The sequence below is a fragment of the Ixodes scapularis genome, unplaced genomic scaffold, assembly GCF_016920785.2.
Source record: "Ixodes scapularis isolate PalLabHiFi unplaced genomic scaffold, ASM1692078v2 PGA_scaffold6__148_contigs__length_123643588, whole genome shotgun sequence".
NCBI classification, from domain to species: domain Eukaryota; kingdom Metazoa; phylum Arthropoda; class Arachnida; order Ixodida; family Ixodidae; genus Ixodes; species Ixodes scapularis.
This window is the reverse complement of record NW_024609881.1, coordinates 117,480,999-117,503,272: the sequence shown is the minus strand read 5'-3', so window position 1 is coordinate 117,503,272 and position 22,274 is coordinate 117,480,999. Positions and strand designations below refer to the sequence as shown.

At 46.9% G+C, this 22,274-nt stretch overlaps 1 protein-coding gene across 1 annotated transcript in view; it reads right to left on the bottom strand.

Annotated features, from left to right (window-relative positions):
* The window catches only part of LOC8033414 (fringe glycosyltransferase), a 65,150-nt gene that overhangs the window by 30,742 nt on the left and 12,134 nt on the right, over positions 1 to 22,274 (bottom strand). The window contains exons 2-3 of the mRNA XM_029969738.4: positions 1,788 to 1,836; positions 1,195 to 1,237 (exon numbers count right to left, since the gene is read on the bottom strand). Coding sequence (XP_029825598.1) covers positions 1,195 to 1,237; positions 1,788 to 1,836 — 92 coding nt within the window. The remainder of the gene's footprint in view (positions 1 to 1,194; positions 1,238 to 1,787; positions 1,837 to 22,274) is intronic.

Genomic DNA, 22,274 nt, shown 5'->3' with positions numbered 1-22,274 from the left:
AGCAAAAATTGTCTTGTTCCTTTAAACGGAAAAGCACTCGTGTTATGTGCGAAGTTTCCGAAAGGGAAAATAAATGGTGCCATGTGCGCAATTTCTGAAAGACAAATGCTACGTTCCTTTTAACCGAAAAAAAAGTATTCGCGTTACATACGCAGTTTCTGACTCAGCACGCGGACACGCAAACAGGCGCTTGCGCAGTACGAACTCATCCGTCATGCCGATATCGGAGACACCGAGCGACTCTTCTCCGAAAACGACCTACGGCGCATGCCCGCACAGCGGGGAGCCAATCAGAAGACACGAAGAATTCGATTTGGCCCGATTCGAGGAATTCCCTCTCCGTGCTGTCTTTTTCTGGCGCGGGACCCTGCGGGAGGTTATAGTATTTCAAGTCGGACTGTAACCGCCCCTGTCATTCCAGCCTTCTACAGGGTGTTTCAGAAAGCAATGAACTGCGTTTTCCTCACCGGAAAAATAAACTGCGCACCGCCGACTAGTCGAACCTCCGTCCAAACATGCCGTTAGCGGTAGGGATCACATGCCAAAAGTTTCAGGGCTTGGTGTCAGCTAATTCAAAAGTTATAAACAATTTTCGGAAATTTTCAATTAGAAAATGGGGCCCCGTTCTCAGGCTATTAATCTTCGTGTATTCGCAGGCTCCGTTGGCAGACATATTCTGATTTGATTTATTTTCAAAATGGCTTTAAAAGTATGAGGTCGGCAAATTGATGTCGATGACTGTTGGATACCAAACGATGGCATCACTGTCTTTTTCTAGTTAAATTGCATTAAAAACACCTGGCTCGTACGTGACGTCATAGCACCCTGCTGGTGGTCATTTTCGTAGTTATCCTTGCCGAGAAAACCAGAATCGGAGGTGCGAAATACGCGTTAGAGAAGGTACGCACCTTCAGTAGCACACCTGTTCAGTGCAACTCATGTATAAATGTTGGACGGATGAATGGGGGATCGGGCGGTAGCTAGCGCCACCTAGTTGCCGTTTAATTCTAGCAATTTTATTGCGCTGCTACTTGCGAATATTCGTGGGCACCGTACCATCGGCCCGCAATCTGCCTTTTCCCGTACACCTCTATATCAGCCGGAGAGATTACGGCGGGCCGCAATAGGTGTTTGACCCGTTGCTCCTTATCTCGTTTCGCAATAAACCAACAAAGCGATAAACGAACAAATTACCTGTTATGCGTGGCGGAACAGTTGGTGTTGACCAGATGCCCATCTAGAAGATAACACGTTTCATTATTATTATTATTATTTTATTTAAGAACTAATAGAAACGACTACAATTGTGATGAGCTCGTTTTATTTTATCAAAACGTTCACGTGTTTAGCCCAAAGAAACATGGTATATCTCATCTAGGGTAATCAAACCTGTTTGAGGAAAGCTTTGCGAGTGTATGAACTACGCGGAAAATTTTCATTTTTTTTCTTGAAGTGGCAAGGTGCATATGTTTGATGACCGCTGCCTTTTTTGGCCACTAAGTTTCAGTCTTTCCATCATGGGACTTGGAGAAGTATATACTTCGTCGCCAGGTAATCGTATATTTTCCTCTTTTTTTTTAATGATTTTGCTAGGCGAACTGTAAATCATATGACAAAAAAAGAGAATACACTCAAGTTCTTTAGCTTAACTCTTTTGTCGATAAAAATATAAGCATCCCGTTTTGTTTTGTTTTGTTTTTAATTGTTAAATAAACAATTTTCATCGGTGGCAGTACGTGAGCAATCGGAAGAGCGGCGTGTTGAAAAAATAATTACGATGCACTTACTTGTCTTGATTTGATACAGCGGATCCGAGAAATCCGAGAAGAAATAGGTCTGTAGAAGAAAAAAACAACACAAATTTAAAATACAAAACACCAACAACAAAACACGATTATCAGTCCGCAAGGTAGCTGACTGAAGAAGAAAAGAAAGTTGTCATTGCCAAATGAAAAACATTTTTTTTAGGGCGAAGACTAATTTTTTGTGTCGTTACTTGGAAGCGTAAAAAAAAAGTCAAATTTGGGGGTTTTACGTGCCAAAGCAACGACGGGCATCTGGCACGCCCCAGCGGAGGACTGAGGATTAATGTGGACCACCTGGGGATCTTTTGACGTGCAACCGAAAGCTCCGTTACACGGCGCCTTCTCCGCAATAAGCCTCCGTCAGATTGTGGGCACCTCGGCCAGGATTCGAACCCGCCACATACTTTTAAGCGTAGCTTTTTAATAATAGCTCTAGTATGAATAAATGCGCTTCCAACTTTGGTCTTTGTTATCTGAGAGGCGAAGGCAACAAAATGGAAGAGCTACATGTAACTATATATATTAGATCACAATAACAAAAGAAAAAAAGAAGAAAAACGGACCAAACAATATCCGGCGTTTTTCGGATGAATGAAATGGGTCTCTTGAGTGCGCGCGAGCCGTTCGTCCGAAATTGCTCCCCAAACCCGACCGAGAAGCGATTTCCACCACCGACTCGACCGCATTCTCCGCTGCCCCAAGCTGCGAGGTTTCGGATGCCCACGTGACCTCGGATAAATGCCGGATGCCCAAAAGCACCCGACCGATGAGCGAAAAAAGGAACGCTCTTCGTCGACGCTAACCAGGCGTGAAATGACGCCATCTTCCTCTTTCCTTCGCAAACACACAGCCTCGCACAAAGTCGAGCCAAGCCAACCGGAGAACCCCCCACCCCCCGAACTAAAAAAAAAACAAAAACGATTGAGAATTGGCAAATGCTCACGGAGCGTACGTAATCACTCGCAGAAGTTCTAGTGCGCATCGCGATTCAAACAAAGCAAAGGAGCTCATGGCAATGAAACCCGAGACTCAGGAACGCAGAAGGTAGACGTCTCGGGTTTTATTACCATGAATCATCACCAGCTCGCTTGTTTTTTTAAGTATTATTGCAAAGGAGCTTAATTCATATGCATAAAGTGGCCGGCAGGAAAGAAAACCGCGTTTTTCTCGCAACAAAAGTGAACTATAGCATCGCTAACCGCTGCAGTCTCTGCCCGAATGTAGCGTTAGCAGTCCAGACCGAGGGTGAAAGTGTCCAAACTTATCGTTTCGTGATTCAAAAGTTATCGGCGATTTCAAGGAAGTTTCAACGAGAGAGAGTGGGGCGCTTTCCCGCCGGCATTCGCGGGCTCCGTTGGTTGCCATTTCCTCATTAAATGTTCAGGAGAATAGCTGTAAATGTTGAATTATTATCTTAACGGTTAATTATAGGAACTTTGGCAACTCCATCCAACCGCTAGCGCTAATGTGGGCGGAGACTGAGTGCGTGACAATGCGTAATTTATTTGTGCGATGAGAAAAACACTGCTTTTTTCAACGGATACTGTTACTAACCCCAAGACCAAAAGTAACTCAAATCTAACCGCAGTGCCGAAACTATAGACTGTAAAAAAATTAAGTAAACGTTTCTTTTCCTTGTTTATTAGATGCTTCATGGACATTATCAGGTGCAACTTCAAAGTAATTCGCAAATATACCCTACAAACTTTACATTTCCAAATCAAACGGATCGTTCGGGTTCGTCATCCGCTAAGCAACCTTCAAAAACCACGGGTCAACTTTTCGCAATAAATGAGAGCACGTGCCACTCGAAAACGTCCCGGACGCAACACCCGATTCCGGATCTAACCCGCAGCCATTACGAGCCATCCAAAGCACCCGTGGCGAGCCAACCGAATCCGAAAGGAAAGACGATCCGCTTTGGAACACCCGGGCGAGCGCAACGCGTGGCCACTCAAGCGCAAAGACCTCTGGGATGCGTTCTCAACCCCCCAAGCTGACAGTGCTGTGGAAGTTACGCGCATACACGAACCAATGAACCGCTTTCCCTTGATCACCTGACCCCACCCTCACGTGGAGAAAGGTAGTAGACGTCTGACTTGTCTAACAACCACGTGGCCTCCACCGCATTGTCAGCTTAGGTGACAAACGAGGCTTAGGTGATGAACTAGGATTAAAGCACCACACGGGTACCGAACGCCCGGGCACGATAAGCGCGTCTCGAAACACCTCGACGCTTCAGCGGAATGCTTTAATCCGTCGCACCGCTAATCCTCCCGGCACTTCCTCGCTCATTCTTACCCCTAATCCCTCCCCTTTGATCCGGCGTTTCCTAATGCGACGCATTGTGAGGGGATAACGGGGGTAAGCCTGCGGTGCCCTGACATTGTCAACAATAAGGTATATTATGCCGATCATTTGACCGTCGGTGGGGTCGTTCAAGAACGAGAGTTCAGTAGAGCAAGTAGCGTGCATCTGTGCCTAGTTGTTTCAAAGTGTCGAATGTCGGTGTGGTCGCTTGTATTTGTGAACCTGCACGAATATTTGCGAGCGTGCATGCGCGTGAGAGTGTTTCAGTTTGCGTCTGGTACCCAAATATATTGCGACAATCTTCGTGTTTTTCGTCTGAAAAAAAAAAAAAGTAGCAATAAAAGTTTTAAAGTTAGATATGCCGAGCTGAACGCAGAGTCTCCATTTCTGCCGATTGCCAACCACCGAAAAGCCCCCGTGGAACTAGCGTTCTAACCACAAGAAAACCCGTTGCAGCAAGAAAAGATGCCTAATCCTTATTCAGCTATAGACCCATCAGAGAAAAAAGCGCCACCTGTCGTACGCAACAGCAACTAGTGGCAGCCGCCATGCTGCAGGATAGTGCGCGCCGCTGCATACGCTGCGTTGGCCGTAGACGCTAGTCAATTCCTGCCCACGATGCCAACGTACTGCTGCGTACCCCTCTGTAAGCAGAGTGGGTATCTGGACAAGTCTGGCATTAACATATTCGGAAATGTACTCGTTATCGGTTGACGGCGGCGTAGCCGCGCAAACGTTTCCCTGCTGAAGTGCAAAAACGGAACACGAACCGTTTTCACGCTACGCTTCCTTGGGTGTTTGAGTCAGGTGTTTTTAATCTCACTTTGTTGCGTTTGGAGGTAGAGTTTTCAAGCTTCAGCTAGCTTGAAGAAATCAAGGCATCAAATACAAATATAATGTTGCTCGTGGTATCGTTTGTGGGCGTGACAGCTTCGCGAGCGCCTAGCTTCAGGTATGCACGAGCTCGCGGTGCTTCAAACTTGCGCGTGTAAATTATATGTTAGGTACGCATGAAGCCATACGACCTGACGCTTTAAGCTGCCTGTAGCGCAGACATCTGTGCAGCGCGTGCTTTATGCAAAGCAACATGCACGCGCTTGCAACTTCTGCTTCACTGCAAAATTTGCTGCTCTACATTTCCCAATTCTAAAATCCCCCTCAAGAAAAAGGGACTCGACGTATCAAGTAGGAACTTGTGTCGAATACGTCCTTCACTGGTTAACTTGCGCATTGAAATTTGAAGTCTTAATTCCAAGTAAAAAAACGCGATTTCACGAGCGACGAGCCAAGCGACGGCACAAGCGACTGCACAAGCGACGAAAGTCGGCTACGAGCAACGAAAATGTTTCACTGTCGCTTGTCCCGTCGCTTGGTTTGGGATTTCTAGAAAACGACGCTCATCGCTTTGGTCGCTTGCTCATCGCTCGCTCGTCGCTTTTATGCGGTGTGCTTCATCGCGCGACTGTCCGAGCGACAGCGAAGCGGGACCCCTGCGCCTGTTTTGTCGCACATCCGGAGAGTACTGGCGACTTCTAACTACAGCCCGTAAATTATAACCGGTTCCTATCATTTTTTGATGACATGTTTGATGTCGTAGCTACAAAGATCTTAGTAATTACCTTTTTCTTGCGTAGTTGGCCTTTATAGATGCGGCGACCACGAACCCCTCAACGAGAAAGTTGTAACTTCTGTCGAATTGTCGTTCCGAGTCCGATCGGCTCTTGAAGAAGCGATATACCTCATCATCTTTAACGGCTGGGAGCTGGGAAAGGTCGTTTACCCAACCCGTGATCGGGAAAACGCTACCTGCAGCCATACAGAGGCGAAGGGATCGACGAAACAAGAACGCGACAGTCAAAACAACCATAACGCGACAGTCAAAACAACCATGCCGGCCGCAACATGTCCTTCCCAATGGCGCCGGCCGCCCAATGTTGTTGGACTCGTTCAGCGGATTTTCGCTGTTGCCAGATTTTTTGAAAGGGGACTATTCAGGTACACAAAGAACAAAAAAAAGTATGGTGAAACATAAAAAAAAAAGAAAAAGGACAAAATCCAAGCACGTGAAAGAAAAAAAAAGCCAAAAACCAACCACAATCACATTGCGTGATTCACTGTACTTGTTCCGGCAGTTTCGCCAACCCATCTGAAAATCTGTTACCTTATTTTATCGTATTTTTCTTGTTCCAATGTGTGTTGTTTTTTCTATCTTTTATTTTTGTATTTTGCCAGAAAGTGTACCATATGCCCATACCTACATCATAGTCTTATGAGGGACTGATAGTATTTTGAAATAAAGAAATAAATATATTTCTATTCACAAGAAAAAACAAGTGCCCCCCCTTTTTCCAAACGTCAAGTGGCGCCACCTGTAACTCGCGTCACCATCGCCTCTAGCGAATCTTGCAGCGTCTCAGAAGGAGCACGACGCCAGCGCGCAACAACACCAAGGCGGACGCGTCTCTCGTCGACGCTTCAGCGTCGTTACCGCTTGGGGGGAGTAGGGAATTCACAAAGGATGACGTCATTCACAGGCCTTTCTTCTATTGGCTGAGGCAGGAGAAAACCGGGCACCGCACGAGCGGGAGCAAAAGAAATTCCGCCGCTGTACCGTTCTGTGCGGCGACAAAGGAAACCGAGTCACAAAAGGGACTTTCGGAAGCGGAGAACGAACTCGCTGCCTTTTTTTGTATATGTGTTTCCTTTCTTTTTCTTTATGTATGTTTAACTGACGTGCGGGGGGAGCGGTCTAGTTTTCCCTCCTCTCCGATTCGTTATGGTCGGTGTCCCTGTACCCAGGCCACCAACACAAAGTAACGTGTTCTTGTGGCACCACTATTGTTGTTTTTTTTTTCTTTCTTTTTTTTAAAGCTTTTTTAGAGAAAAAATGTGTTACCGAAGTAGAAAAATGTCACCCAAAACCGACTTTCTTAATTTTTTTTTAAAATTCTCTCTCCACGTTGAGACGGCTACCAGCTACCGTGTGACGTACTTTTCCGTCCGCTATGCTGGTGGTACCATCATAAACGTGAACGGACTCTAGTGTAGCGAGGGTAACACTCTTGTTGAATCAATCAATCAATCATGATTTTTTTTCTATTAGAATCAAGGCATATTACAGGTTACACCCTATGGGCCCAGATGGTTTTTCAGTAACCTCTACTATATCTGTGTGCAGTAATCAAGAACGCCACAACCGAGCTCACAGAGCACCAAAATGTCAGAATAAAAATACTTTTCTTTTTTTTCTCTTTCAGTATTTGTGCCTTGCTTGACATCTTAGGTCTGTATCTGCACATTTCCATCTTGTTACTTAAAAGAAATAATGATAATAATGATAACAATATCTATATTTCTGTGCCCAAAAACACCATGAGGTCTTCTCTTTGGTTCACAAAGGTTGGGTTAAAAACGCAAAACAACAGAAAAAAGGGAAACCAATTTAAAATAAATGCTAAAACACTCATAAAATCTAAACAAGCGCAGAGATCACAGGGTAGCAACAAGGCTTCCTCGAGGTTTGCAGCTTGTCAACATCGCGTTCCACCAAATTCAAAAGCCTCGCGCTAGAGAAGGCATTGCGCTTGCATGTTTCCAGTGTAAAACACACCAAAAAGAAAAACATTCACATCTCACATTTGTATCGAAGAATGAATCGGCTATATACCTGTACCTCTACACAGATTCTACGACCATGCAGAATCTCGAACGCATTCTTTCTTAGCTAGGACTGGGGAGTAGTCACAATCATCGAGGTCAGGCTTAAACAGCAACACCCACCTCCCCCCCCCCCCCCCCTCCCTCCTCAACCCCCGGCGCGGTAACGCCTTGCTTTTGCGCATGTGCACCTTAGGATCATGAAGAGATGTCTGTGGCGGCGAAAGTGGGGGAGGCCACCGCCCGCCATTGTAGCGGTTTTCCTTTAGGTGAGCAACGGGAAAGAATTTCTTTTTTTCTTTCTTTTTTTCTCTTTAAAATGACAATAAGAACCCATACAAAAGAGATGGGGCGCCTGGGAACTTATGTTCCCGATGTTCCTTTTTTTTCACCCTCCCTTTCCTTTTTTTTTTTTTTTTTTTTTCCTTTTCATCACTTTTGTATGTCATTCCAAAGACCCCTGGTCTGCAGAGCGTGATGTTGCCACCCTTTTTTCTCTTTGGTATCTACAATTTTGTTTTAAATGTAGTTTTCAAATAGGGGAAGGGAAGAGAACTTGAACTCCAATTTAATCATGCCGGCATAAAAGCAGACGCCGCCCTGCATGCTAATAAAATAAGCTTTAGAAAGGTAACTACAGAAAGCTGACAAAAGAGCTTCGGGGGCCATTTTAACGAAGGCTTTCGGAGAGCACACACGGTAGTCTTTAAGGGTTCTTCCAACCTTTTCTTAAAGGTGCTTTTAGTATTTTTTATATATATATTTTTTGTGAAAAGACGAGAAGAAACATCTGTCTACAGTTAGCGCGTCGCTGCGACCATGACGTAAACGTAACGCGTTCGAACAGGTAAGAAGTAATGGGTAACAAGAACAGCAAATATATAACGCGAACTCGTTAGAAAAAGTTGCAAAGTATATAGTGGGAGTACTGCGACGGCGTTAGAACCAATGCAGAGCTCACCCGCCAGAAAGAGTAACAACAAGCAAGTAAGAACACGAAATAAGTTACATAAAAAAAAGAGTGATATGAAATAAGTTACACGATCCAAAAAGAAACAAGTCACATCGAACAAGTGACAGGAAACAGGGTCACACTACACACAGAAATAGCCATGGGTCCATAGAAATACCGCCTAAAATGACTCGTATAGAACAAGTTACACTGAACCCCTCAAAACGTCCAAAATCTGTAGAACCGGAAGGTTGAGTTCTGCCTGCAGTCCACGCGTGAGAGTCGTCCATCAGCACAATTACGACCACGTAGTACGTCGACCCAGATGGAAATTATGAGCCAGCAACCCCCCCCCCCCTTCCCCCCCCCCCCCCCCCCCCCCCCCCACCACCACCACCCACCTCCTTTCTAAGATGGTCGATTGGGCGAGAGCACGCACACCACCAAAGAAGGACAAAACCCGGACGCAATCCCAGCTTCTGCCACACTTTATCCTATATATACCGCGGTGACGCGGCTAATGCTTTGTGCAACAGACCTCCTCGTATGACGATCTCATGTTACGTTGGTCATACAGAAAAGTGTCGTTAGACATGCTTGAAACATGAACATGCGTAAAAGCATACATGCTTCGAAAATGCTTGAGGCGCGTCCGAAGATGATTCTGTCATATGCCCGCAGAAAAACTCCGTGTATTTAGTATAATGTAAGAGCAGGGTGTCTGCGGGTATAAGATAATTACTCCACAGAAGAAAACATAATGGGGGTGGACAAAGCGGAAACGGACTGTATTGGCCGCACTACACCACAATTATATTTTCATCTCGGCTGCAAAAAAACAACAACAAAAAAACATAACGTTAAACGTGCGTTCGGGTGTGCGATACGCGATCGCCTTCCTAATTCTCATGTGTGTGTTTTATCCTCCAAGAGCGCAATCTAGAATCTCGGGAGGGAAGAAAGAAAAAAAAAAAGACTTTGTTCACACGTTTAATCTACCTGACCCCATCTAACCGCTCGCACACAATGTAATAGCAAGCGTCGCGGAGCGTTTCCTAATGTCTCCAATTGTCGAAACGAGTTGACTACACCACCGTGTAAACTAGGCTATAAGACTGTTAAGAAAAAAAGAGGCTTGCGGACAATGGATCTTTTTCGCGTAAAGACGACACCAGGCGGTGAAAGCCCGAAGTGCGATTGGTGTCCAGAAGGGTAGTTGTTCTACCTCTCCTGTCTCCTGTCGCCAACCGAGTTGCGGAGGAAGAAGCATGGAGAGGTAGCGTAACTCCCCTTCCGGCCTCCAAACGTAGTTCGAGCTTTCGCCGCTGCGTGAGGGGGGCGCTCCGCACGCGCAAAACTCTTCCTAAAAAAAAAAAAAAAATGTTCATTACTTTTGTAACAACAGGCTCAAATACTGAAGGCTTTCTGTCATTCTACCCGTATATATATATTATATATATATATATATATCGGAACAAGGCGGGCAATCTGGGAAGTCGATCGCGTTTTCGAGCGGACCCGTTTGAGATGCGTGCAGCTCGCTGTCGGGACCACGCCCTCCTTTCTGTGTGTGTATACATGTATGTGTGTGGTCACGCAGCCCCGGTCGGGAACGGGAAAGGGGGAGAGGCACGCAGGTGTGCGTGCAGATTAGGAGACAAGAGAGACACCGCGCCGGCGATAGCGCGGCGGGCAGACACAACAAGCACGCGGTTAGACCAAGTATCGTCGTGTTCGCCGAGATACACTGCGCCACGCTGTTAGCGCGAACACGACGTCGGCGTTCGTTCTGCATTTGACTCCGACAGTGTACGAACGGGCAGCAAGCTTGACGCTTAAAGGCCCGTTCACACTCTTGCGACTGCTTGCGACCTCTTAAACCTGGGTTCCTTAGAACTTCTTAAACCAGAGAACACACTGGCGCCATCTATTGGGAAGCAGTGTAAACTCGGCGGTCCGGCATATTTTTTTTTATTCCTCGCGCAATATCCTTTCTTTCTTGGCTCGAAAAACTTTTGTCAATGTTATAAACGAGCTTTTCTATGGGTATTACGCACATTTGACCTCGGAAATCCCGCAAAACCTTCGCTTTTGTGAAATGCAGTTCTAGGGTCACCGCATAGATGGCGCCACAAGGTCAGTGTATTCCCTTATTCTAGAAACATTTAAGAAGTTGTAAGAGATCTCGTCTCTCTCAGTCGTACTCGGTCGCAAGAGTGTGAACGGGCCTTTAGGTTTCTTCACTAAATGAGGACGTTCCCTTCCACTATGCTTCGTTTCGCACTAAGTCCGACCGCAGATATGCGACGCTAGATTCGACGGAGCGCGAGACATGTACGTAACGATAGTAACGAAGTACTTCTACCTAGTTACTTTTTTCAGTAACGAGTAACCTATTTAGTTATCTTTTTTTTAAAGAGGAACTAAATGTAATGAGGGTCTTGTCAAGCTGTATCATGCTGCTTTCTTTTTTCGGTCTCCCTCCGTCATTCACAGTTTTCATGGACAATAAACATTTTTATTATTATTATGATTAACCGGTAATGTATTTAGTTACTTTTGAGGGCAAGTAACGAGTGACGGTATTTGGTTACTTTTGGGGAGTAACATGCACAGCAACGTTTAAACAGCCTCGTTTTCATTTTAACTCGAGTAGGCGTTTCTTGTGACAAAGGCAGGTGGAAAACCCGGAAAAACAGCTAAACAGTATGACAGTGTGGCAACGTTTATCGCTGAACACGTTGGTCGAACTCTACAGCTGGGAATGTCCTTCACCCAGAGAACAGGTTCGTTGGTTGAACCTTCTAGAATCGTGTGCAGACCGAATATAAACCCGGAGTTAATCATGTCGTATTACACCTGAGACTGCGGTGGAAGAAATCGGAAGAACTTTCAGTAGAAGGAACAGACACAGAGAACGTCTCAATACCCGATATACTGTGCGTTCCCGCGTTGGCAACCCGGAGGTTGCCAACGCGGGAACGCACAGAACCCATTCATTGCCTGACTGGTGTGTTTAGCTTCCTAGCCCGCCCATATACATCAAATCTGGTCCCGATCGAGGTGGCAACAAATGACGTCACAAAAGCCGGGGTTTGTCACGCTGCCGCATGTCGCGAATCCTGGCGGTTGGTCGCAGAAATGCCGGCGAAAAGCACGAGCGAACGCGAGTGTCGCTGTCGTCGCGGCGTCCCTGTACTTCTGGCTGCCGCCAGGGTTGCGACCTGCGACAACGTGACACTTCTGTGACTCCATGAGGCGGAAATCGAGGAACCACGCTTTTGGGCGACGCGGTAAATACGCCAGTAGGAGACGCGTATATATGTGTACGCCACACCATAGCCTCCTACATACTGACAAAGCCTGGCAGATCGCCACGAGATGCGGTCGCCGAAAAAGGAAAAGGTAGAGCGGCAGACAAAGGATGAGAGGAAAACCACGTGACTGGCGCCCCGCTGCGGCGAGACGCTGAAACAAACTTCTCCCGAGCGAACAAGTGTGTTTCGGGTCCTCGCCGCTGCAAAAGCTGTGCGCTGACGTCCAGGTCCCCCGAGAAAGGGCTCTTTGAAGCTCTGCGCTACCAGAGGCCGGATTCTCAAAGAGAACTTACGACGAAAAAGGTGCGTACGACAAATTTGAGAGAAAATCCGTATTCTCGAAACTAAATTGTCGTAACTTTTGCGCAGGTTACGACAGAATCCTACGACAGCTCCGGAGCTGCCTTACGCACTTTTTTTACGATCAAATCAACATGGCCGACAGCGTCGCTCAGTTACTTGGTCGCGACGACCAACGGTCATTTATTTTTCTACGTGCTCTTCTCGCGCGTTCCGACTTCAAGCAGCAAGAAAAATGGAAAATGTGCTTGAAATCGACCAGGACGAACATGAACGCTGGATCCACAAACCCCTGGGAAAAGCAACAAAGGCAACGATCCCACCGACCAAGCCAGCTGGGCAAAATATAGGCTATGCAGGCACTCCGACTGTTCCGGCGCAGCATGGCTCCGACGGTCCATGGCCAAGACCCTCTACCCACGACCGGCTGGCTTGCAGGATGGAATATGCCCGCGCGACCCTTGTGGACCCTTCCCGTAGGAATAGTTTGATCGCTGAACTTAATTTCAGAGGTCAATCTCTTCCCCTTGTCATCTCGATCTCCTTGTTTCCCGAGGCAGCGGTGACGAACACTGTCGTCGAAAAGGGACTCATTGATTCTATCGATCGCCTTGTTTTGTGAGATATAGAGCTCAAATAAACGCCGTGTGGATTACCTTGGCAACACGGTATGTACACTATGTTATTAGTATGCCATTTTTATTCTGACACGACTGCGCCTCACTGTCGCTCGCTATAACAGTTCGTGCGAGCTACGCGATGACGGTCCAACCTTTCTTTGCCAAGTGCCACATCAGTATCGAGTTGCAATCGTAAAAGATCTGTCCCGAAGTGCTTACCAAGGCGCGGTCTAATAGAGCGAATCCAGCACTTCGGTCAAACGCGCGCGTCCGCTCCGAGCGAGAACAGGTATTTGCGCGGCTCTTGCTGACACTCTCGGAGTTCAAACCTATCTTTTTTTAACGTCGGCTCGCTCCTGCATTTCCGAGGCCGCGAAAAACGCCGCGTCGGTTTGTTTCTCTCTACGTCTCTTTGCAAACGACTGACACGAGGCTTTTACCAACGATGACAGTTGTATTGACTTCGTAGCGATCGAGTTCGTAGCAGTCAAAAAAGCGTTTAAATCGTGTTAGCGTCGATATATCACTGCACGGACACGAACCCCAGAGAAGTGGTGGTGGAAAGGCCACCTGTGTTTATGAGAAACAGCTTGAACACTGAACATTTACACAGACAGGACAGGACATACACAGAGCTGACTAGAAACGAGTAGGTAGCCTGTGCTTGTTATTAAAAATCCACGTGTTCCGAACTATGCGGAGCTCTCCGATTGGTTGTTCGTGTTGCCGAAGACGCCGTCGCCATAGCAACAGCACCGGAAGTCGTCGTTTCTCCTGTAGGAGGTCGTAACTTTCCTCCTCTCACTTAAGTGCGCGTTTGTGAATACCGTTTTCGCCTCATCTTAGGATGATCGTAACTTCACGAACTTCGTAGCTAAATTGTCGCATGCATAGGCGTAGACTTCGGGGGGGGAGGGGGGGGGGGGGGGGGGAGGGGAAGGGGGGTCAACGGGGCTCGTGCCCTTCCTGGTGGGACCCGAAGTAGGGAGAGGGGGAGGAACAGAGCCCCCCCCCCCCCCCCCCCCCCCCCCCCCCTTGAGTTCGGGCCATGATCCTTACCGATACGCTGTTTACGTGCCATGTAACGAGCTTCTAGTAGTGGCGTGTAAACAAAATAACGCCCACGTTATCAGAGCCCCCCTCCAGAAAATGGAAAGTCTACGCTGCTGGTCGTCTGCAAGAGGTTTCTTATGAGCCTGGCCTCAGATCTTCGCGCTCCAGATCTGCGACCGGGCACTCATGGCTCCGTCGTCGAACTGCCAGTCGTTGTGAGTATAGCGGAGGTTATGGCCCCACCTACGGCTCCATCAGACACGTGTGTGTGGGTCTTGCGAATTCGCACGCGCGGTCTGCAGGTCAGCGTGTGTGGGTCGCCCCCCTTCGGCCAGGCACCGCGCGGGACAGGCCACGGAAACGGCCGGCCCGACGGCGTTCGGAGACAGCCGATTTCTCACGGCCCTAGTGCCGGATGCGGGCACGGGCGCCTTCTGCCGACCAAAGGAGGGGCCTTATCTCTCCGGCGCCGCTGGACAGGACGCCTAATCCGTTCACCGGTCCAGGTAGACCTCGCCCAACCGCTGCTGCGCCTTTGCGCGTCCAGGTACGGGAGTCTTTCGGGCAAGCGCACGCGCCTAATCGGGCATGGAAAGGCAGGCACTGTAGGCAGCTGGCTGCGCGAAATATGACCCAATTAATTAAAAATCAGTCTCTCTTTTTTTTTTTGCGTGATTAATTCGAGGTGTGCCTTTTTTGTGCGTGTGTGTTTCCGAACTGGTGGGCAGCGTTATATCGCTGAGACATTACGGAGGCCTTCGGGCTTGCTGCAAATCCAAGAAGGGAAGGGAAGGGGGGTAATTGATAACGGTAGATACCGTTCAAAGTTACGGCTTTTCCTTGTAGAGCTGAAAATGCTGCATAGTTGCCGCCCTTGAGCTATAATGTTCACTTTCAGGTGGCTGAGTGGTCACAGATGGGAATGTTTTACGGTTTCGGCTATTTCGTCACATGTGTCATCGGAATTTTGACGAAGGCACCCGAAGTTTGAAATTATATATTAAAACTAGTGCACCTGCTTAAAACGTGTTTCACTGGATGACTTCGATTACTCCGCATAGAAAGTAATAAAAATTGCTAAAAAAGGAACGGTTACCTCTTTTTTCGGCTACTTCATTGTGCGCCTACAGATTCTTTTCCTGATTTGCCCTCCTTATCCGTATATATATGTTGCAAGCATACGTTCTAGTGTACTTCATCATAAGCCAACACTAAGCACACGCGATGCTTCGAAACCTTTCTGTTTAAACTCAAAGTACCGAATTATATATTTAAAAGAAATATTCTACAGAAAAATAGGCTGCAGTCGTGTGCCCAAGCGGAAGTCAATACAACTCCAATATTCCAGCACCGGCGAAAATCAGTCGACTTCATAGCCAAGACCCAGCGGATCGAGAGAGGCAGCCCATAAATTACAAAAATCCAAACCACGAAAAAAACAAAAAAAAAACACACACACACACACAGACGCACAAACCGAGGCTCCAAACCTAACACCAGACTTTATAACTACTTCAAAAGCGTGACCAGCAATGCGTAACAACGCGACACGCACAACAATATAAAAGCAGCCCGTGCCTGTTAATTTCTAGAATTTAACAACCCGACCCCCGTGGGGAGTTCACAGCCGCAGCCAGAGTCCCATCCTCGTCGCCAAGCCTGCCGCTTTTGCACACGGCACGCATCCACCCACCCACCAGCGGCGATTAATGCGCGACCGGCATACGCGACCCGTCAGCCAGACCCGTTCCCACGGGACCCGAGCGCCGAGGACACGTGACCGTCACGTGACAACAGGGCGCTCTCGTAGGCTTCACAGCGTGTCGCCCCCCTTCCCCGATACCCTCTCCCAAAGGGAGCGGGACACAAACACCAGCTTCTATTATCGGAACGACACCGGGCGCGACCAAACAAAGGAAATGGTAATAGAGCACCGCGAGAGAAAAATACAAAACAAAAATTGAGCGGGAAATTGAAAAGGGCGGGAAAACGCCCAGCCAGCGCAAAAGGGCACGTGTTGCTTCGGACACGTGTTGGTCACGTGACCGGCCCGGTTCCCCCGATAGAAGCAAAACAACGACACGACGGTGGGAACTGCGCAGCGCCGATAACGACGATACTGCGCACTTTAGCTTTTGTCTTGGGATGCCTTATAGAGCGGTGTGTTTTGGAAACTTCGGAGAACCGGGGAAATAACCTTCGGTTTACAGCAATTCATAGTTGCCGCGATCAGAAGAATGTTGAAAGCATATTTGCTCCATACATAGGCACGCTTAGGACGTGTCTGCGGAGAGTTCTTGAACGACCAATTCAGACCGTCTTTTGTATAACCATATAGCTTCTATACTGACAAAGCCTGGCAGATCGCCACGTGACGCGGCCGCCGAAAGTGAAAAGGTAAAGCGGCAGACAATGGATGGATGGACGGATGAATCCGGCTGAGCCCTTTGGATCGGGCGGTAGCTTACGCCACCTAGCCATTTTGTTTTACCATTTAAGCTTGTTTTACCATTTCAGACGAGAGGCATGTAACGGGCGCCCCGCTGCGGCGAGACGCCGAAACACACTACTCCCAAACGACGGAATGTCCGCTCGTGCTTCCCGCGTTCCTCGGGCTGCCGCGTCTTTTCACGTCGGGTTTGAAAACCATGTTTCGGGTCCTCGCCGCGGCAAAAGCTGTGCGCTGAATACCAGATTACCCGAGAAATGCTCTGTGCTACCAGATCCTCGCGCTCCAAATCTGCAACCGGACACTCTATGGCTCCGTCGTCGAACTGCCAGGCTGTGAGTGTAGAGGAGGCTATGGCACACCGTATTAGTAGGCTTTAGTCATTCACTGATACGTTTGTGTTATTTTACGGGCTCACGAACAGCGGGTGCACATATAAGAAAGTTCTATCGAAGAGACTGGGAATAAGATTTAAGAACAAAAATACCCAGGCGTGCTCGTTGAGCGTGCATGCCAGACAAAGGGACATTGAGGTAGAGGATGAGACGAGAGCGTTCAGGGTTGTCAGAACGCCGCGAGCTCTGAATGGAATGATTAGTGGGTAGACCTAAAGCTATGCGGAGCGCCAATTCGTCTGCTTCTTGCACAGGGGTTGTGATGGTGTCAGAACACTGCGCTCTAATTGGCTGATTAAAAAAAAAAAAAGTGGGTATAGACTTTGAGGCATCTAGCATTGAGGTCTACCCACTATCTTATCAATCAAAGCCAATCAGAGCTCGGTGTTGTTCTGACGTCATTGCCACTCCTGCGCAAGAAGCAGACGATTTGCTCTCCGCATACACTCGTCGAACGCGTTGAAACGCGGAACGCCGGGGACCGGCGTTTGAATCTCGCATTCGAACGCGTTTCCACGAGTGCTGTGGAGACAAAAGAGAGTTTTAGTAGATCGTTCCGATACCTCCGATAGCCCCGATAACGATACTAGAGAGTTTTAGTAGATCGTTCCCATGACTCCGATAACGATATCCCGATACTTCGCCACCGCCTCCCTTGCGCATGCATAGTATCGTTATCGGGGCTATCGGAGCTATCGGAACGATCTACTAAAACTCTCTATTATGCATGCACAAGGGAGGCGGCGGCGGAGTATCGGGTATCGTTATCGGAGTCATAGGAACGATCTACTAAAACTCTCTAAAGGCAGGTAGCTTTAGGTCAACCCACTGAATCATTACGACCACAGCTCGGCGTTCTGACATCATAATTTTCCTCGGTTTCTCGGCGCATTAAAAGCGCTAGAGCGAAAAAAAAAAAAAAAACATTGGGTGACCATTGTTCCGTCTGTTTCTTGGTCTTGCTACACTCTCCGCGGCTGGACTAGAGGAACACGGCAATTCGAGACGTAATGCGGACCCCAAGTAGGCCAGGGAACGGCTCGCCCAGGTTCGAGATTCGGAGCGGCATCGAGAGCATGTCCTCAGCCTTTGCAGACCGACTCTTGCGTCGTTGAAACAAAGATGCGGTGCGCCTCCTCTGCGCTGTCGAATTGTTTTATAGTCGCTTTGCAGCAGCTGTGCATGGACGCCGCCATAACTGACCTTCAGTTTTTGTTTCCTCTTATTCCGTTTATTTCACTTCATCATTACCATAGAATGCCAGGTTATGGCCACATTAGATTCAACTGTGTCCTTTTCTAAAGCATCGGCCTTTGTAGAGGATCGTCAAGTACCGTTTCAGTTGCTCGGCATCTCGGTAAGACAAGAGAAGGTCACCAATGGCGGCTGTAATTCGGCGCGTGTGCAAAGCGTCTATACGACGAGTGTTGCTTTTACAACCAGCGTATTTTAGAGTCGCTCAGAGCTTAAAGGCCGACGAGCAGACTCAAGATTCTGCAAGGCAAAAGATATCCTCCTCATCATGGGGGAGAGGGAAACAAGCAACGGTGGACAGGGTAGAAGGGGGGAGAGGAGGAAACGAGGGAAAAGCGGAAAGCGCGAACTGGTCTTTAAAGGGACACTACAACGAAATTTCGGAGCTCAATTTTTGTTGTTCCAAATGTGTTCAAAGGAGCAGTATCCCATCGAACAAACCAATATCTTGTTAAAAAAGTAACGAAAAGGAATTTTAAAACGAATTAAACGATTAGCAAAGAGCACCTGGTGGATGTCGCTAAAGCCTCGTTTGTTATGCACGTCTAGGAACCTTGACAGGTAGTGACGGAGGTTGTCTCGCCTCCGGCCACGACGAGAGAAGAGGGGAAGGAGGAACTTCCCTCTTCCCGAGAATCCCCTTTGCGTGTCCCAGAAGTCGCTATTGTCCCTCTACAAGATTACAGAAGATTAACCCGCCACTCAAAATTCCTACAAAAGCAGCCGCTTCGGTGGCTGGAACGACTAGGCCATCCTCTCGACATTGCCTCGCCGTAGCTTTGCTAGTCCCGAGACGAACTACGTCACGATTGCGTTGGATGTCATGTGCACTCCGCTGGCTGTTCATTGAGCGCTTGCCAGAGTGGGCCGTTTATAACGAAAAATACAGTTACCAGGCTCAAAATACAAACGTACGATTGTCATTTACAGATATTGTGGATCATATTTAACCTATTTTTGAACACGACGGGTATATTTCGAATTTCGTTGAAGCATCCCTTTAAGAAACGCAGGGTGCGGCGACTTCCAAGCATCTTATTATCGCTCCCAGCCAATCAGACTGTAGCATCAATCGATAGGAGAACCTAAGAACCAATCACAAGCAAGAAACGAGAGACCACGCCCTCCATTTCTTAAACTCTCAGAGACTAAGTATATGTTTTGATTTTTTAGAAAAAGATTGGTTGTTTTCCTTAGGAAAAAAAAGAAAAAGGATATTCCAAAACGGCTGACAGTCCGCTAGTTGTTCTAGTAATATATTACCATCCAATACTTGTTTTGAAGTTCATTACCGTTAAAAGAAAGTGAATTCGTTATATGCTTCGTTCTAGTTATTGCAAATATTTAGGGTGTGTAAAGCATCCATTGAATGAAGTGTACTTACGTCGTTTTTTTTTTCTTCAAATCATATTATTCTTATTATAACGAATATTATTTTCTTTAGGAAGTAGCATGCACTGCCGCGTCCCGCAAGCACAAGCTACAAGTGATCTCAGAAACGTACTAATTCAAAGGAGCGCATGAAACAACGAGTGTGCTGTACAGTATCGTGTGCAAAACGGATCCGTACACAGCCACAATTCCCAGCTATCAAACTCGACTTTGAATTTCACGATCAAACCAAAGTTTTTGATTAATCAAACGCAAATTTCAATCCCCACAATAATAAATAAATAAATAAACGTCGACACTTAGGAACCCGGGCACTCCATCGTCTGCTTGGACCGGCACGGAGTCACGTGGCTCATTCCCTTCCAATCATCCCTAATTGGCCGCACGAACGAACCAACGCTCACAGCGTATAGACCTTTTCACCCTCCGCCGCATGGGCGCTGCCATCTTGGAATCACGTGATGCGGCCGCCATTAGGTTGCTTCAACTTGTTGCTCCGCTCTCCCGTCCGCGCCTTGGCGGATGCGTTGAATTCGTGTTTTTCGTCGCGTTTCACCGCGTCTCTTGCCTTACTCCGTAAAGTGCCGTCCGATACTTCTACTTACCATGCAATTGCATTACATCATTATGCGCGCAACTTCTGTAGTGTATTTTTTAAGACGTTTTGAATATTTTTTACCGTCGGCGTGCGGGATACGTGTGAATCAGCGTTAGCACTTGCGCACATTGAATACATATAATACTTGAAGAGAGCCTCGAGGGTTCAAATACCAATAACTTACGAGAACTGAGGTTCGGTTACTAATAAAGGCGGATCATTTGCAATCGGCAGCCCAATGTTATTATATATATAGTGCGCATTGGTGTCAAGGAAGGAAACAAAAACACTCAGCGTAATTAGCCACGTGTTTTTTTCTGAAAACATTGTGTTTTGTAGTTACAACAGATCTAAAAAAGTTTCTTTTGATTACACTATAGTGTAATCAAAAGAAACTGTTTTCCACAACTGTCCACAAGTTCCCTATAGGGAACTTGTGGACAAGAGGCGGGAACAAACATTGACTTAGAAATATTTTTTTATACTAGAAATAATGGTACCTTAATATTAGGCAACTTGTTTTTTCGCAATATCGCACCTATATCTGTTTTACGTTCTCAATCGCATGTGTGATATAATCATTCGCTTTATCGGTTTATTTATGAATTCCACGGAATTGTATATCGTGCTTGGTCCCATGTCCATAGTCTTTCAGTTGCTTAAGCCATTTTTTTTTAATATAACCATGCAGTTTCAATTAATTTATTTCAACACAGATATCTGAACTCCCCGCGTAAGACACTGTCACAGACAGCTTGATAGTGCCTATGATTCACAAAATGTGACGCCGAAACGAATCCTTCTGCATGAAAATCACCCGAGTGCAGCCGGTTGTCGACGGCGAATAGGGAGTTACTTTCAGTAGCTGGCGACGTCAAAATGTGCAAAGCACATCGTCTCAAATCAGTGAACAGTTTTCTACACAGGTCCATGGGGTGGCGCCTGGCGTTCGACTTCAGTCAAACTTATCGGAGATCATTTCTTTTGCGCTCTTCAATTTCATTCGGCAAATTTTACGGAAGATGAATATCAGTCTTTATTTGAAGTCTGGCATTCACTTATCTTACCATTCTCATACCTTGAGAACGTCGTAAGCAAATGTCCATATCACAAAAAGTTTATTTTATAATGCCAATATTTTGAAATGCTGTAAATAAGTACTTTAATTAAAGAAATTTTTTAGTTAGCCTAGGCTGGTCTATCAAAATATTTCTCGAGCGCTTAATTTCTTTAAATAAAACAGACCGAGACAATATCACTTTTATATTATCTACGTGATTATATGAAACTTTTCTAGTCATTATAAAAGACGTTTCTCGAAGTTAGAAAAGGTTGGCGTACGGAAACCAAACATCGAACAGTAAACTTGTCAGTTCATCTGTTCTTGGTGATTCAGCAGATTGTTAATCATGTTGTCGACCTGCTTTTTCACTAAGCACTCATGGAATATAGTCTGTTAATTGCAATATAAGATGATGGTAATAACAATAATATTGACTTTATTTTCCAAATGAATTGGAGTGACAGAAGGGAAAAAGCCTCCAGTGGAGGCTTCACGAGCCCGAAGCCCCATACGAACGCCAGTTCAATCAGTTCAATATCATATCAGTTCAATATATGGTTTGAGCGCGAGCTATCTACCTTCCGTACCGCTCGGTGCACGCACAGCCAAAACAACGGCGGCAGGCAACGAGCGCACGCTGGAGGCGGAGCTTGTCCTGCTCTTTTTTTTTTTCTTCTTGAAATTTGTGTCCACGGGTACGGCCGTGGACAATGGTACTCCCCCCTGTGCATCAGCGCAGTTGTTTCACTGCCGAACCTTGCCGAAATTAACGATGGACGGAATCAAACGCATATAGTGTTCGTAAAAAAAGATCGCAATTAAGGCTCGAAACCACTTCGTGCTTTGCCAAGTGGCTCAATACTATTGCTTCATTCACTGTGTGCTACAAGAAAGAAATTCATATCGCAAAATTAATCGAAAGTGGCATGAAACAGCATCACAATCGCGTGCACGTTGAAACCGAAACCGACCAAGTTGAAGCAACCTAATGGCGGCGAGTGCGCCAGCGCCCTCTACCCGCCGGTCAGGCAACCACTGAAATGAAAAGGTCTATAAATCGTACCAACCGCTCTCCAAAACTACGCACACACCAATAACGAGCAACACCA